At 36.9% G+C, this 14,074-nt stretch overlaps 1 protein-coding gene across 6 annotated transcripts in view; it reads left to right on the top strand.

Moving 5' to 3' along the window:
* ELP4 (elongator acetyltransferase complex subunit 4) overlaps window positions 1-14,074 on the top strand; it is a 158,499-nt gene that overhangs the window by 4,415 nt on the left and 140,010 nt on the right. For all 6 annotated transcript variants that reach the window (XM_087921211.1, XM_087921210.1, XM_087921212.1 and 3 more), the window contains exons 2-3: window positions 4,921-4,956; window positions 12,810-12,931. In XM_087921211.1, the coding sequence (XP_087777337.1) occupies window positions 4,921-4,956; window positions 12,810-12,931 (158 nt within the window). The remainder of the gene's footprint in view (window positions 1-4,920; window positions 4,957-12,809; window positions 12,932-14,074) is intronic.

The raw sequence follows: 14,074 nt of genomic DNA, 5'->3' as shown, positions 1-14,074 counted from the left end.
TATTTCTTTGTCTGTATCTCCCCTTCTTTTCCCCCTCTTCTATCTTCCCTTCTCTCTCCCTCTCTCTGTATTTGTCTCTCCCCCCTCTCTCTGTATCTATCTCCCCCTCTCTCTTTGCCCCCTCTGTATCTTTCCTCCTCTCTTCCTCCCTCTCTGTATCTCTCTTTCCCTCTCCCCCTTCTTTCTCCCCTCTCCCTATCTTCCCCTTTCTCTCCCCCTCTCTCTTTATCTCTCTTCCCCTCACTGTATGTCTCTTCACCACTCTGGATCTCTTTCCCCTCTCTCTTTATCTTCCCCCACTCTCCCCCTCTGTCCATCTCTCCCCCTCTCTTCCCCTCTCTGTTTCTCTCTTTCCCTCTCTTTCCCCTTCTCTCTGTATCTGTCTCTCCCCATCTCTGTATCTCTCTACCCTCTCTCTGTATCTTACCCCCTCCCGCTCTCTCTATTTATCTCTCTCCCCTCTCTCTCCCCTCTCTCTGTATCTCCTTTTCCCTCTCTCTTCCCCTCTCTCTGTATCTCTTTCCCTCTCTTTCCCCTTCTCTCTGTATCTGTCTCTCCCCATCTCTGTATCTCTCTACCCTCTCTCTGTATCTTACCCCCTCCCCTCTCTTTATTTATCTCTCTCCCCCTCTCTCCCCCTCTCTCTGTTTCTCTTTTCCCTCTCTTTCCCCTTTTCCCCCTCTCCCTATCTTCCACTCTCTCCCCTCTCTATCTCCCACCTCTATCTCTGTCCCTCTTCCTATCATCCCCTTTCTCCCCCTCTATCTCTCTCCCCCCGTCTATCTCTATGTGTCTCTCTGTCCATCTTCCTATCTTCCCCCTCTCTGTGTGAATCACTCTGTGTGTGTCTGTCTCTCTCTGTGTGTGTGTGTGTGTGTGTGTGTGTGTGTGTCTCCCTCCCTCTCCCTCCCTCCCTCCTCTTATTTATTCTTTCTGGAAATCCGATCACCAGCCGCAGCAGAGGCTTCCCTTCGGGTGATTCTTCCCCTACTTCTCTCACTGTGGCGAGGCTGGGAGGGTGCGCATGCTCGGGGAGACCCTCAAGTGAGCGCCAAAGCACAGCAAAGGCATGCGCAGGGTGGCTGGCTGCTCACTTGAGCATCTTAACAGGACGTGGCTTTTTTCCTGCACTAAGGCTCCAGCGACCCCCCCCCCCTTGGCTATTTATGTTATTCTTTTTTGAAATCCGGGCTGGCTGAGGAACGATTGCCAGCCATGGCAGGGGCTTCCCTCTTCGGCTTGGCCAAAGGGCATGCGGGGCGGGCAGCACGCGAGGCAAGCATCTGCTCATTTAAGGGGGGTCTCCCCATACGTGCACACCCTCCCAGCCATGCCACAGCCAGCCAGGGGGTCATGAGAAGAGAGGGAGGGTGTCATGCCCCTGCCAGAGTCTGAATCCGAGGAGAAAGATGAACAGCTGAAAGGGAGTGGGAGTGTGGCTCTATTGGCTGTGGAGGAAACTGGGGAAGGGCAAAGTCTGGCTGGGCAGATCAGGGGAGAGATAAAATAAGGTAGAGGGAGTTCAGAGGAAGACCCAGGCCCACCCCCTCCTCATTCTAGGCATGCAGGGAGGAACAGAGAAGAGAGCAAGGTGGGTTGCATGGCTTATGGGGGAGGAAAAGGCCCTGATTCCCTTCATTAGCCACACCTGAGAATGAAAGTTTAAAAGAGATGCATGCTGAGTGCAGCAGCTGCTGGGAGCAAACATGAGTTCATCTTGTGTTGATTTCAGTTATCCGTGTTCCTGGCGTCTTCCCAACCATGTTGAGTTATTGCCATGACTTCATGTCTGGAATTTGTCCTCCTGCCCTGCTGAACTAATTACCTCATTTTGCCTTGATTGGACTTATAGTTACAGTTTTTGTTGACCATGTTTTAGACTTGATTCTCTGCAGCCAAAGGCTGTTCCTGGGAGAGTTTTTCTTCAGCCAGGAGGTAACCAGGACATTGGGGACAAAGTTGGAGCTAATAAAGGTTCTCCTACTGATTATTTGACTGTGTTGCCTTTGTGCCATGCCCCGGGTCATCACAGAGGAGGAGGAGGAGGGTCACCCAAAGAGAAGCCTTCAGCCAGCCCAGATTTCCAGAAAGAAAAAATAAAAGGAATAGCCAAGAGTCCCAAAGAGAGCTTGCTCACACACACACACACACACACACACACAGAGAGAGAGAGAGAGAGAGTCATAGAGAGGGGGGGAGACCAGCTGATGAGCGAGCGCTTTCTCCAAGCCTGACCCCGGGGTGGGCATGTGAGGTTTGGCGGGGCCAGCCCCTTTTTCCTGCTACCCTGAGCTTCTTAAAGCCGTGGCTGGGCACTGTGGGCCTGTCACAATTTCCAATGTCCCCTCCTCCCGGATCCCATTCCCACCCCGCCAGCCCTCATATTAGCGAGGCCGGCCTCAATTATGAGGCAAGCCCAGCATCAACAAGGGCTGTGGAAGGTATTCCCAACACCAACAAGCAGCAAGAGTGAGGTGCCAAAGAATTAACCCCTCTTCTTCATCCCCCACTGTTGCCATTAACTTCACAGGTGAGGGAGGGCAAGGGTGGGGCCAGCCAGTGATGGGACAGGGAGCCATAGCAGAGGGTCCAAAGAACTGCATGTGACTCTGGAGCCATGGGTTGCCAACACTGCCCTAGCCAAAAGTATGGATGAAGAATCAGGTCTTCAAGGCCTTTTTAAATACCAGCAGGTTGGAGGCCATCCGGATCTTGGACATTCCATAGGACAAGTGCTGCTACAGAGAAGGTACACTTCTAGGGTCCCAATAGATGACATTGTTTAAGCAAAGAAACTCAAAAGTTTGCCAGTTCTGCCTTTTCAAATTAAGCAGATACTAGTTCTGCTTAACCATACTGTTTGTAAGAAAAATCTAGCACCTGTGGATTCCCAGATGAATCTGAATAAGTAACGCTATGTAACAAAAAAACAAACAAAAAAAAGCTTTCTATGCTGTATATCAGAGATAATAATCCCACTGTACTATCTGCAGAGTTACAAAATAACAGAGTTGGGAGGGACTTTGGAGGTCTTCTAATCCAGCCCCCCTCAAGGAGGAATCCTATACCATTTCAGACAAACAGTTGTCCAATCTCCATTTAAAAACGTAGTGTTGGAGCATTCAATTTCTGGAGGCAAGTTGTTCCACTGATTAATTGTTATAGGTGTCAGGAAATTTCTCCTTAGTTCTATGTTGCTGCTTTCTCCTTGATCGGTTTCCATTCATTGCTTCTTATCCTGCCTTCAGGTCATTGGAGAATAGCTTGACTCCCTCTTCTTTGTGGCAGCCCCTGAGATATTTGAACACTGATGCCACATCATCATCCCCAGTGCTTCTTTTCATTAAACTATAGTAGACATACCCAATTCCAGCAACCATTCTTTATATGTTTTAGCCTCTAGTCCCCTAATCATCTTTGTGCTCTTCTCTCACTCTAGAGTCTCAACATCTTTTTTACATTGTTAGTCAGTGGAACAACTTGCCTCCAGAAGCTGTGAATCCTCTAACACTAAAGGTTTTGGTGACCAAAACTGGATGCAGTTTTCCAAGTGTGGTCTTACCAAGGCATTATAAAATGGTACTAACATGTCACATGATCTTGATTTTATCCCTCTCTTAATGCAGCCTAGGACTAAATTGGGTTTTTTGGCAGCTGTAGCATACTGCTGGCTTATATTTAAGTGGTTGTCCATTAGGACTTCAAGATCCCTCTCATAATTACTATTTTTGAGTCAGGTATACCATACCTATGCATTTGGTTTTTCTTGCCTAAATGTAGAACCTTACTTGTTTCACAATTGAATTTCATTTTGTTAGATAGCGCCCAATGTTCAAGTCTGTCAAGATCCTTCTGTATCTTAAGCCTATGTCCTGGAGTCTTGGCTGTTCCTACCCGCTTGGTGTCATTTGCAAATTTGATGAGTTCCCTATCTATCGCCTCATCTTAATCATTGATGAAGATGTTGAACAGTATTGGGCCTAAAACAGAGCCTAAGACTGCATACTTCCCTCCATGTAGATGCAGTTCCATTGAGGACTACACTTTGCATGTGGTTAGTCAGCCAGTTATTTATGGGAAGATTTCTTAAGCAGCGTATGTGCTTACCTAAAACGTTGTGACTCTCTTTCAAACAGTAGGTGGAAGGCCACTTGTTGGAAATGATTAAGTGAATACCTGAATTGAGCATGGAGTATTACATGATATCAAAGTCCTTTCTAAGTCATATCTATATTTCTATAACATTCTAATGGGAACTATTTTGTAAGTAAACAAATGTATTTAGACATGCAATTATATGATATATTTATAACATATACAATATTGATATTTTTATTTCAGTTAGTAGAGAGAAAAAATATGGGTACAATAAAGGTATCCTTGCCCTTCTACTAGGTGATCTTTTAGAATGGAAGGAAAATTTAGTTTGATTTCACTTTCTTGCATTAAATCATATCTGATTCTCAGAGACTGCCTAAACAGCTGCAGCTTCCCTGGCAAGATTTTTTGGAAGTAATTTGGTACAAATAATACACTTCAAGTTAGCACTGGGTCTTGATAAATCATTGAAAAATGTTTAACTGTATCTTATATTCAAATGTTTGCTCAAAGGCATTATTTTACATATGCATAATATTCTGACTGAAACAAAGGAATTTAGACTGTGGTAATACTATTAAAATATCTAAGTTAAGTTTCATAGAGCGATGCAAAATCTTTTCCCTATACCATTCTACCATTAAAATGATTGTAGACTATGATATGCAATTATATGTAGTATGAATGAATTGTAAAAAATGTTATGCAGGTAATTAAAATGTTTTTCACACCGCCCTGTTGTCTTCATATATCACCTTTCTTTGATACTACTAATTCTTGGAAACTATATATGCTTATTTGTTAAATTCATTTTGTTCTCAGGTGGAGGTTTGGCAATTGGAACTGTTCTTCTTATTGGTTAGTATGACATTTTTCCAATATGACACTTGCTAGCAATTGTATATGCATGAAATTATTTAATTCTCATTAAAATATTTTGGAAATTATAAATTAATTATTTTAACAAATTCTATTTAAATGATATGTATGTCATGGTGTAAGACTTTACTCCTTTCTTATCTATATAGGACATGAGCTTACTTAAAAGACTTTATGTAACTTGATCATATTGGAGCCAGCATTAGCAATAGCATTTAGGCTTACATACTGCCCCATAGCAGGGGTGGGATTCTACCAGTTCGCACCTATTCACTAGAGCCAGTTGTTAACATTCTAAACAATTCGGAGAACCGGTTGTTAGAAGAAATTCTATAAGGAAGGCAGGAAGGAAACATTCTAATGCTGCTTACAGAAACTGCCTCTCCATTAACCCTTATTACATTCTTGGCAGGACTAGACTTCCTGTCTCAGGAACCTCTCTGGAGTTTTCTTTCCCTCTTTTGCGTCGATGTGAGTGATATTGAGTTGGCCACGCCCAGCCAATAACATGACCACCAAGCCATGTCCACCCAGTCTCATGACCACTAAGCCACACCCACCAACTAAGCCACGCCCACAGAACCGGTTGTTAAAAAATTTGAATCCCACCCCTGTCCCATAGCACTTAACAGCTCTTTGTAGAAGTATTATTTGCATATTGCCCCCAACAATGGGTTCTCATTTTACCAACCTTGGAAGGATAAAAGGCTGAGTCAACCTTGAGCTCCTTCAGGATTGAACTCCAGGCTGAGGGCAGAGTTTTGCTGCAATACTGCCCTTTAAGCACAGTACCAGCTCCAAAGTAAAGTAGTAAAAAAAGATAAATGATAAGTTTAAATGGTAGAGTAGAAGCCATTTTGAATAATTCATTTTAAACTTGTTATACTTTTAATGTATATGCATCTAAGAACAACTTATAACAATAATGTAAAATATTATTATAAAATAAAAACAGCTCCAATATAAATGGGATTGGTTATTTATTTAGTTTTTAGATTCTTGCGTTATTTTTGTTTTGTTTTGTTAAATTTTTCTCTTTTGAGGTAGGAATTTTTTTAAAAGGAGAAAAATATAGAATCATGTTTCTTGCCCAATATACTATAGCAAAATCATGGTTTCTGGGAAGCTGTCAGAATAGATATTGAGATATTACTGTAATTTATTTGAGAAAATAGAAAATCTTGTAGTGTTAAAATAATTAAGGAAGAAGGAAAGATGATCCATATGTTGATTAAAGAATATGGTGTCTAAAATAAGTCATACTAAAGAAACAGCAGAAGAAAAAATGTATTCACATAGGCCTAGGGGAAGATATATGTATGATAGAATATTTAGGCTACTCTCCTTCCTACAGAAAATGGTATTTACTTAGAATGTATAACTTGTTGCCTTGTGCTTCATAAATATTTCCGTTGTGCAGAAATTGGGTCACAAATCTGAAACAATCAAAATTTCTGCAGTACATTACCATTTAGTATGCATATTAATTTTAATATATTTTAGTAGTTTACTAATATGGGAAGAAAGCAAAAAAGTAAAAACACTAAATGGATGAACTATCATTTTTTTTATACTATCTAAAAATAGAAGAGCCCATGCTGAATTATACTACGAAAAAAGCTACCTAACAATGGGGGTAAGGAAGGAATGTGTAGTGTTCAAATTAAATTATCAGAAATCCTTCTGTATTACCATCTTGCTCCTCTAGCCATACACTGATGTAACTATTAGGGTTTTTTTTCCTTTAGCCTAGGAAATCTATATTATTGAAAAGATTCTTCCATCGGAAAAGAATAAAATAGTGTAACCGTTAATTTAATAAGTCTGGAATCTGTTTGGGTTGATTAAAAAAAAATTTAAAATCTTTTTACACACTAGTTAGAATGCATTTTCTCCTCTTTCCTCACAGTCCATCTGTATGTCAGTCAGTCAAATGTAGGAAAACCCTCAGGGCACATTTGGAGGCATGTGGGGAAGGGAAAAGGAAAATCTCCTTAGATGACTAGAAGCCAGTTGTGTAACATTATTATTATTATTAGATTGTGTTCATACTAAAACATAGTTTGCTTGAGCAACAATTGATGTATATAAGCCCAATTGATGATAAATATAGCTTAGAAACAACTACTCATTTGTACAAACAGCTAAAACAATTCTTTAAAATATATAATAATATACTTGGTATATTCTTGGTAAACTAAATGAATTTAAAAGTTTCTTTCTTTTTTTGAAGTGCCTTTAAGACTGGATAACAGTGATTTGCAGGAAAGAAATGTGTATCTCTTGGATTTTGTCTTTATTAAAGTTGCAATAATTTTACTAAGGAAACTGTTAGCCTTTCTGAAATTTCCTAATAATACTTGAATTCAAGAAAGCCATTGTGGAGGATAAGCAGAGTCCTTGATCTGAATCTGCGGAATGATAATTCCAGAATTCCTACTGTAATAGTGATTTTTTTTAGTACTTTTCTGTCCGCATACACAATAGTATTCATTTTAGCAAATGTTAAGCTTTTATATTTGACTGCATTAGAGGAAAATACAGAATTTTCATATCAAGAATGTGAATGGTGTATGGTTTGGAGCAAAAAATTATATATAGGTTCTTTATAGCTTCCACAAACACAAACAATGAATAAACATTAATCTGGAATTAACAATTGCTTCAGTGTTTTAAATTTGTGTTGCTAATGTCTATGAAGTATAAAATATACTAAAAATGCTGACTCCTAAAATCCTGTCAAAATTATTAGTGATATAATTTTTTTTTTCTCTAAAAATTGATAGCATACTTACTTCATTTTGTCAAAAATAGAAATCTTTTCTAAAATAAAACTACAAGTCTTTTATAACTGTCATTTAAATAAAATATTTTCTTCGCCATGTTCTTAGGAAACAACTAGTTCTTAAAGGTTATCTTATAAAGGTTATCTTTCACTTAGTAGATAAGGTCAGGTTAAAAAAAGCTCACATTTTGGGGGAAAGGCAGGACTATTCTTGTTCAGTCTAAGCCTTGAAGCAATTTTAACTATTTTAATTAGCTACATTTTTTTGTTTTAGGTGTGCAATTTAACCTATTTCACTTGTCAGTGTAATTGACTTTATCACCTTTTTAAAAGTTAAAAGATAATCTTTAGCAAAGTACAAAACAGTGATTTGCTAAATATAATTATACAAAATACAAGTTGTCAAATTTTACTTTTCTCCCAATGGCAATTTGCCAAGTAATGTAATGTGTATGTTTGCTAACTCTGTATTGGTATGTGCTAATTAAAATACACATATCACAGATTAACCTCCTTCGAGCTTTGTGACTTTTATGGACACTTAATAAAATATCTCATGCAATTTTAGATGGTGAAGATGATTAAAACACTCTCATCTCATTAACTAGGGCAAATTATGTGAGTTCTGCAACTTAGAAAATGTTCACCTTAGGTCACAGTATTATTCTGTAGTACTATGAATAATAATGATGCTGATTTAATAGTGATTTATTATGACAGATTCCAACAGTAGGATAACCTGTCTGTCTACATAAAATTGTACTTGCATATACACTGCACATAATTCTCTTTCCCCAATACAAATTTGATGTGTTACTTACATATAAATACAGGTAGTCCTTGTGTTACAATGGCAGTTGTGATGGAAATTCTGTTGCTAAGTGATGTAGTCATAAAGTGCAATATCACTTGGCCACATCACTTAATGGCAGCAATTCCAACGGTCTTAGTTGCTGTCATTAAGCAAGGACATACATTATTAGGACTTTTTACTTATAGCTTCCCCATTATCTTCCCTTGTGGGAAGGTGGCAGGCAGTCAAAAATTGTGATTACATGACTATGGAAATGCTGCAGTGGTTGAAACTATTGTCAGTGTCATTCATTCAGCACCATTGTAACTTTGAACAATTGCTGAATAAGTGGTCATAAACCAAGAACTACTTGTGTAGTCTTAGACATTTATAGCAAATTGAGCTTATAATATGTCAAAAAGACAACATAAGCATGGCAATGTTATGATGTAAACTTTACCCTTATTGTTTTCCAATGCCTAACACATTGATATAAGTTATAGGTTTGCCATTATGAGGTATGTTTTGTTACTTGTTTCCTTTTATACATGCAAAACATACATCGTGATGATAGTCATAGATTTGCTCAATATCATGCATTTAACCTTTATATTGTAACTTCAGTACACTGGATGCATAGTTACATGCATTAATTTTAAAAAAATCATTAGCAATTCTCTATGTTTTTACTTCCTTTTATAATTTAGATGGTAATTTCAATTTCTTTGGAATATAGATGTATGTCAGTCGATACATAGAAGATGCTTTGTGACTGAGCTTCTGTCTTGCAACTCTCTTTTCCTATAATTTAGTTTAATTTTGAATGCCATTATTAAAGTTCATTCCTTGCTTCAGGAAGTGAATAAGACAAAATGAAACTAATTTATAATCTACAATTGCTAGATTTTTTTTTAAAAAAAATAGACTTCTGGGATTTGAAGAATTATGCAGAATCCCACCCATACAAATCATAGATTTACATTATACCAATAATATAATTCTTACATTATTGCAAAGTTGTAAGTATTTTAATTCAGGAAATAAAAAAAAACTTAGTAAAGAAATAGTATTTTCCATTAATGGTGAAAATTTTTTATCTTACTTAAAAGAAAATTGACCAGTGTTAGAATAGAATTTTAGCAAAATATAGACCATTAAGATATTCCATAGCTCATCTCTGTTCCTTTTGTTTTCTTTCTGTTGTTCTCTCAATAGGGAATTAAATTGCCAATCAACAAGTTAAAGTAAATGTACATGCTGATAACAGTTACTCATTTAAAAAACCCTCTTTAGACTCAGTAGTTAAATGTATACAGTAATATATAGCAGTATTAGGATATTGGGTTAATAAGAACAAGACAGAGATGATTTTATGAAATGTATCTGAAAAAGGAGAGCAATTATTATTACAAATAATAAAGTTTAACATCAGTGTTGGTGACTAATTGACTAATTGATTACATTCCATCAGGTCATTGTCAACTCTTATCACATTGATTGATTTTCTCAATGACAGTCTGTACCTAACCTAAACTTTCAAATCTTCAACAGTGCACTTTTTGCCACTGTAACTCATTCCATTCATTTTGCTGCTGGTCTTCTCTTTTCTTCCATTGCTCCTAATATTAGAGCCTTCTTTGGGATTTTTAGAGAAGATCTCTTTAGAGCTTCACATCATGTGTCCAATATATGATAATCTAAATCTTGTCATTGCTACCTCACGTGGGAATTCTGGGTTGATTTGTTCAATGATACGCTTCTTTATTGTCTTGGGTGTCCACGGTTTTCTCAGGAGTTTTCTCCATTACTAAATAATGTATCCAGAAAGAATGGAAAATCCTATGAAACAAGATACTGAAGACAAGATACAAAACTTTCCTCACAAGAAAGGAAGAACTAGTGACATCTAAAGAGGCTAGCTTGAATACACACAAAGTTATTTGAAAAGAGAAAAGGGACACATACAGGGAATGAAAGAAGGGAAACGTAAAGAAGAAAATAATGTACCCCTCACACCCTTGATTAGAAAATCTAACACTTCGAATGATTTGAGATTTGAAAGAGGTAGCAAAAACAGCAAACAGCATTCTTGTTAAGAATTATTGTTAAAATTAAAAAGAAAGCGAAAGTGTGTAAGGTCAGTTGTGAAGAGAAAATCATGAATCAGTAATAGATGATAGTAAAATAAAGCTTGTTAACTTTTTTGTGCGTTCTTGCAGAAGAGAAATATAGTCAGTTAATCATAGTTGTGCCACCAGGGGAAGAGGGAATTGCAGTTTAGGAAGGGTAAGCATTGGCCAGGAGAGAACTTCGCTAATTTGAACACATTTAAGGCTCTGGGTCAAGTGGATTGCATCCCAGGGCCCTCTGTTTTTCAACATTTTTACTCAGGGCATGGATGAGTGAATTAAGGGGATACTTACAAAGTTTGCGAGTGACAAAAAAACAGAAAATGGGTAAATACTTTAAATAAAAGAAGATTTTTTTAAAAAAAATACCTAGATAGTCTTGAGTTGAGTATAATGAGATTTAAGAGGGAGAAATATGAAGTTCTATGTTTAGGTAAGAAAAATAAAAATACATGGATTCAGCTGGGCAGCAGTACATGAGAGAAGAGTCTGGGTATACTTGTTGACCACAAGTTAAACATGAGGTAGCGTTGTGTTGTCTTTGAAACAATGAGTGCTATGTTGTGGTATATTAATAAGGTAATACTTCTAGGTTGTGGGAAGTAATTGTACAGTGGCCAGAGTCTTTGGCATACTGTGCATTGTTCTCTGCAACACAATTTTAAAAAAAGACAGTGACAAATCAGAGCAAGTTCAGAAGGAGGTATGAAGATGATAAAAAAATTTGGAGACCAAGCTGTATGAGAAATGATTAAAAGATCTGGAAATGATTAGGCTACAGAAAAATTAGCTAAGGGGAGATATGACGGCAGCCTTTAAATAGCTGAAAGATTTTATTTAAGCAATTTAAATAGCTGTTCATCTCAATCTATATAGTGAGAGTTAAACAAGAGGAAAAAAGCACAATTTTCTCAATATGCGGACTCAACTAATATATGCCTGTATTTTTTAAAAAAATAAACCATTTTCAGTCAATAAGACAGCTAAGTCAACCAACCAACATAGTAAACAATTATTTTCTGGTGTTCCAAAGGGCAACACCAAACCCAGAACTTAGGGGATGTACATTCACACTAAATATCTGGAGAAATTTCCTGACTATTAAGTATTCAATTAGTGGGGTAGAATACCACATGAAATAATGAATTTAGTTAGTTAATTGAATATCTCTAAAGCTATATTTATGATAACTCAATTTATGAAAATTGTATTTGATTTAAAGGTTATCTTGAATATTACCTCAGGTATCAACCAGGTATCAACCAGTGCATGCCTGTTGGTGGCTAAAAATGAAGTCAGTATTGAGATATTTGCAATGATTTTCCCATCTACATTTGTTGGACATCAACAAGTATGTTTGCCTTCCATGTTTGCGACAACAACAGACAGTTCAAGAGTGGAATAAGATAAACAGGCTATTGAGTCCTAGAGATCTACCAATACATAAAATATTAGACTCTCTACCTCGCACCAGGCTTAAGTCTAGGAAATCAATTTGTGATAACATATTGCAGTCTTATGATCTAATTAAAGAATGGTGATTAAAATGGTTGACCTTTAATAATCATAACCAAATAGATCACACAGATCCAACAAAACCACTTCCAGAAATACAGTTGCCCTGAAAAATATAGAGCCAACCTAATATAATCAAAACAGGCCATGCCCAGAATTAAGATCTTTAGGTGGGGAATGGCTAAGAACCTGCAATATTACTCTTGCATCGGAAAAACAATAATACATATATCGGTAATCTAAGAATTTCAAGGTACCTGGGACGATCACATTGCAGCCATACCAGAAGCAGCTAAATGACCAGCTTTCTTAGATACTGAATTGTAACATCTATTGCAATTCTAGGGTGCCATATTATGGTGATTTTATTATGGTTTCATTTTAATATACTATATTGTCCACATTCTTCACACATACACATATCCATATATATGCTGATGATTTATTTAACTTATATTTTCATTGGTGTGTATAATTTATTTTATTTGTGTTATATATCGGGAATTTATGACCTCTGTAGATGCCATATACTAAATAAATAAATAATAGCAAGCATGTTTGCCTTCCTAATAGTATGTCTATTTTCTAATAACGTATGTTTTTCCTGCAGAGGAAGATGTATATGGTGTTTACTCCAATCTGTTGTTCAAGAATTTCCTTGCAGAAGGAGTAATTTGTGGGCATAATTTATTTATTGCTTCAGATAAAGAGGAGCCTGGTATTATTCTAAAGGTAAAGAAAAGTTTCTTCATATGAATGTTTCTTAATGTTTGTATAAAATTAGTAATTCTCTTATCATAAACCAGAGTATTTTCATCTCTATTAATATTCTAGAATATGCTAAGTTTTTATCAATTAATGTAGAAATTCAGAGAAATCCAAGAAAGATAAAGTCATTATTATGTTACATTCAAAAAACTGCAATAATAAAATCACATGTGAGCTTGAAGATTTTGGCTTGCCACACTAGATATAAAAAATGATTGACTAATCCTTTTTAAGCAACATGTATTGTCCAATTTTAATTCAATCAGTGTTGAAATTAAGCCTACTGGTTTGAAGTTGGAGAACAGAAGGGGATTGGGAGAAGGAAAAAATGAAAAAATATAGATTTTCCCCCTTAGCAGAGAAAATTGAGGACCAGAATAGGTATAGTAGTAATGCAGAATGGAAGGAACAGGGAGCTGGAGGTGGGGTGTAATTATATTGAATTTATGTTGGGTTTACCCTACAGGCCTTTGTGTTACCCACCTCATTATGGTATTTATAACAGATGTGGCTAGAGAGAGCTCCAGAGAAGCAAAACACAGATTGGAGGGCATTGCCTAAGTTTGCACAATATTTTTTATGCTTTCCTTGCATCCATATACTGTATTAAACTTTTTATGGAATGTATAGTGGAGAGAAAAGTAATTGTGAAAACGTCCTAGAACTGAACACAATCAATTTGTGCATGCAATCTGATTAGCAAGTTGCACAACTAAAATGCTACACAAAATTATGCATTCATAATAATTTAGTACAGTATGTGTGGGTTTTTTTTCATAGACCATAGAAGTACATGTCCTTTAATTGGAATTAAGATACCATCAACTATGGTATGATGACTACGTTATTGGACTATGACTGGAAAAATTCTGGTTCAAGTCTACTTTAAGCCATAGAATGAACAGCTTTAGGCCAATTATACGCTTTTGGCCCAGTCTATCCCAAAACTAGGTTGCTGCTGGAAACAATCAGAGCAGAGAATGCTGGAGAATATCACCCCAAGCTCCAGAAAACAAGTTGGTAAATAACCTAAATTATAGTTTTTAAAAGTGCAAAGAAGAGCAACTAAGATGATTAAAGGCCTGGACACTATAACATGCACTGTGT

This window comes from Pseudonaja textilis, chromosome 1 (genome assembly GCF_049901715.1).
Source record: "Pseudonaja textilis isolate UNSWEBS1 chromosome 1, rPseTex1.2, whole genome shotgun sequence".
Lineage (NCBI taxonomy): Eukaryota > Metazoa > Chordata > Lepidosauria > Squamata > Elapidae > Pseudonaja > Pseudonaja textilis.
The sequence above is the reverse complement of the archived record's forward strand: the minus strand, read 5'-3'. Positions and strand labels throughout refer to the sequence as shown.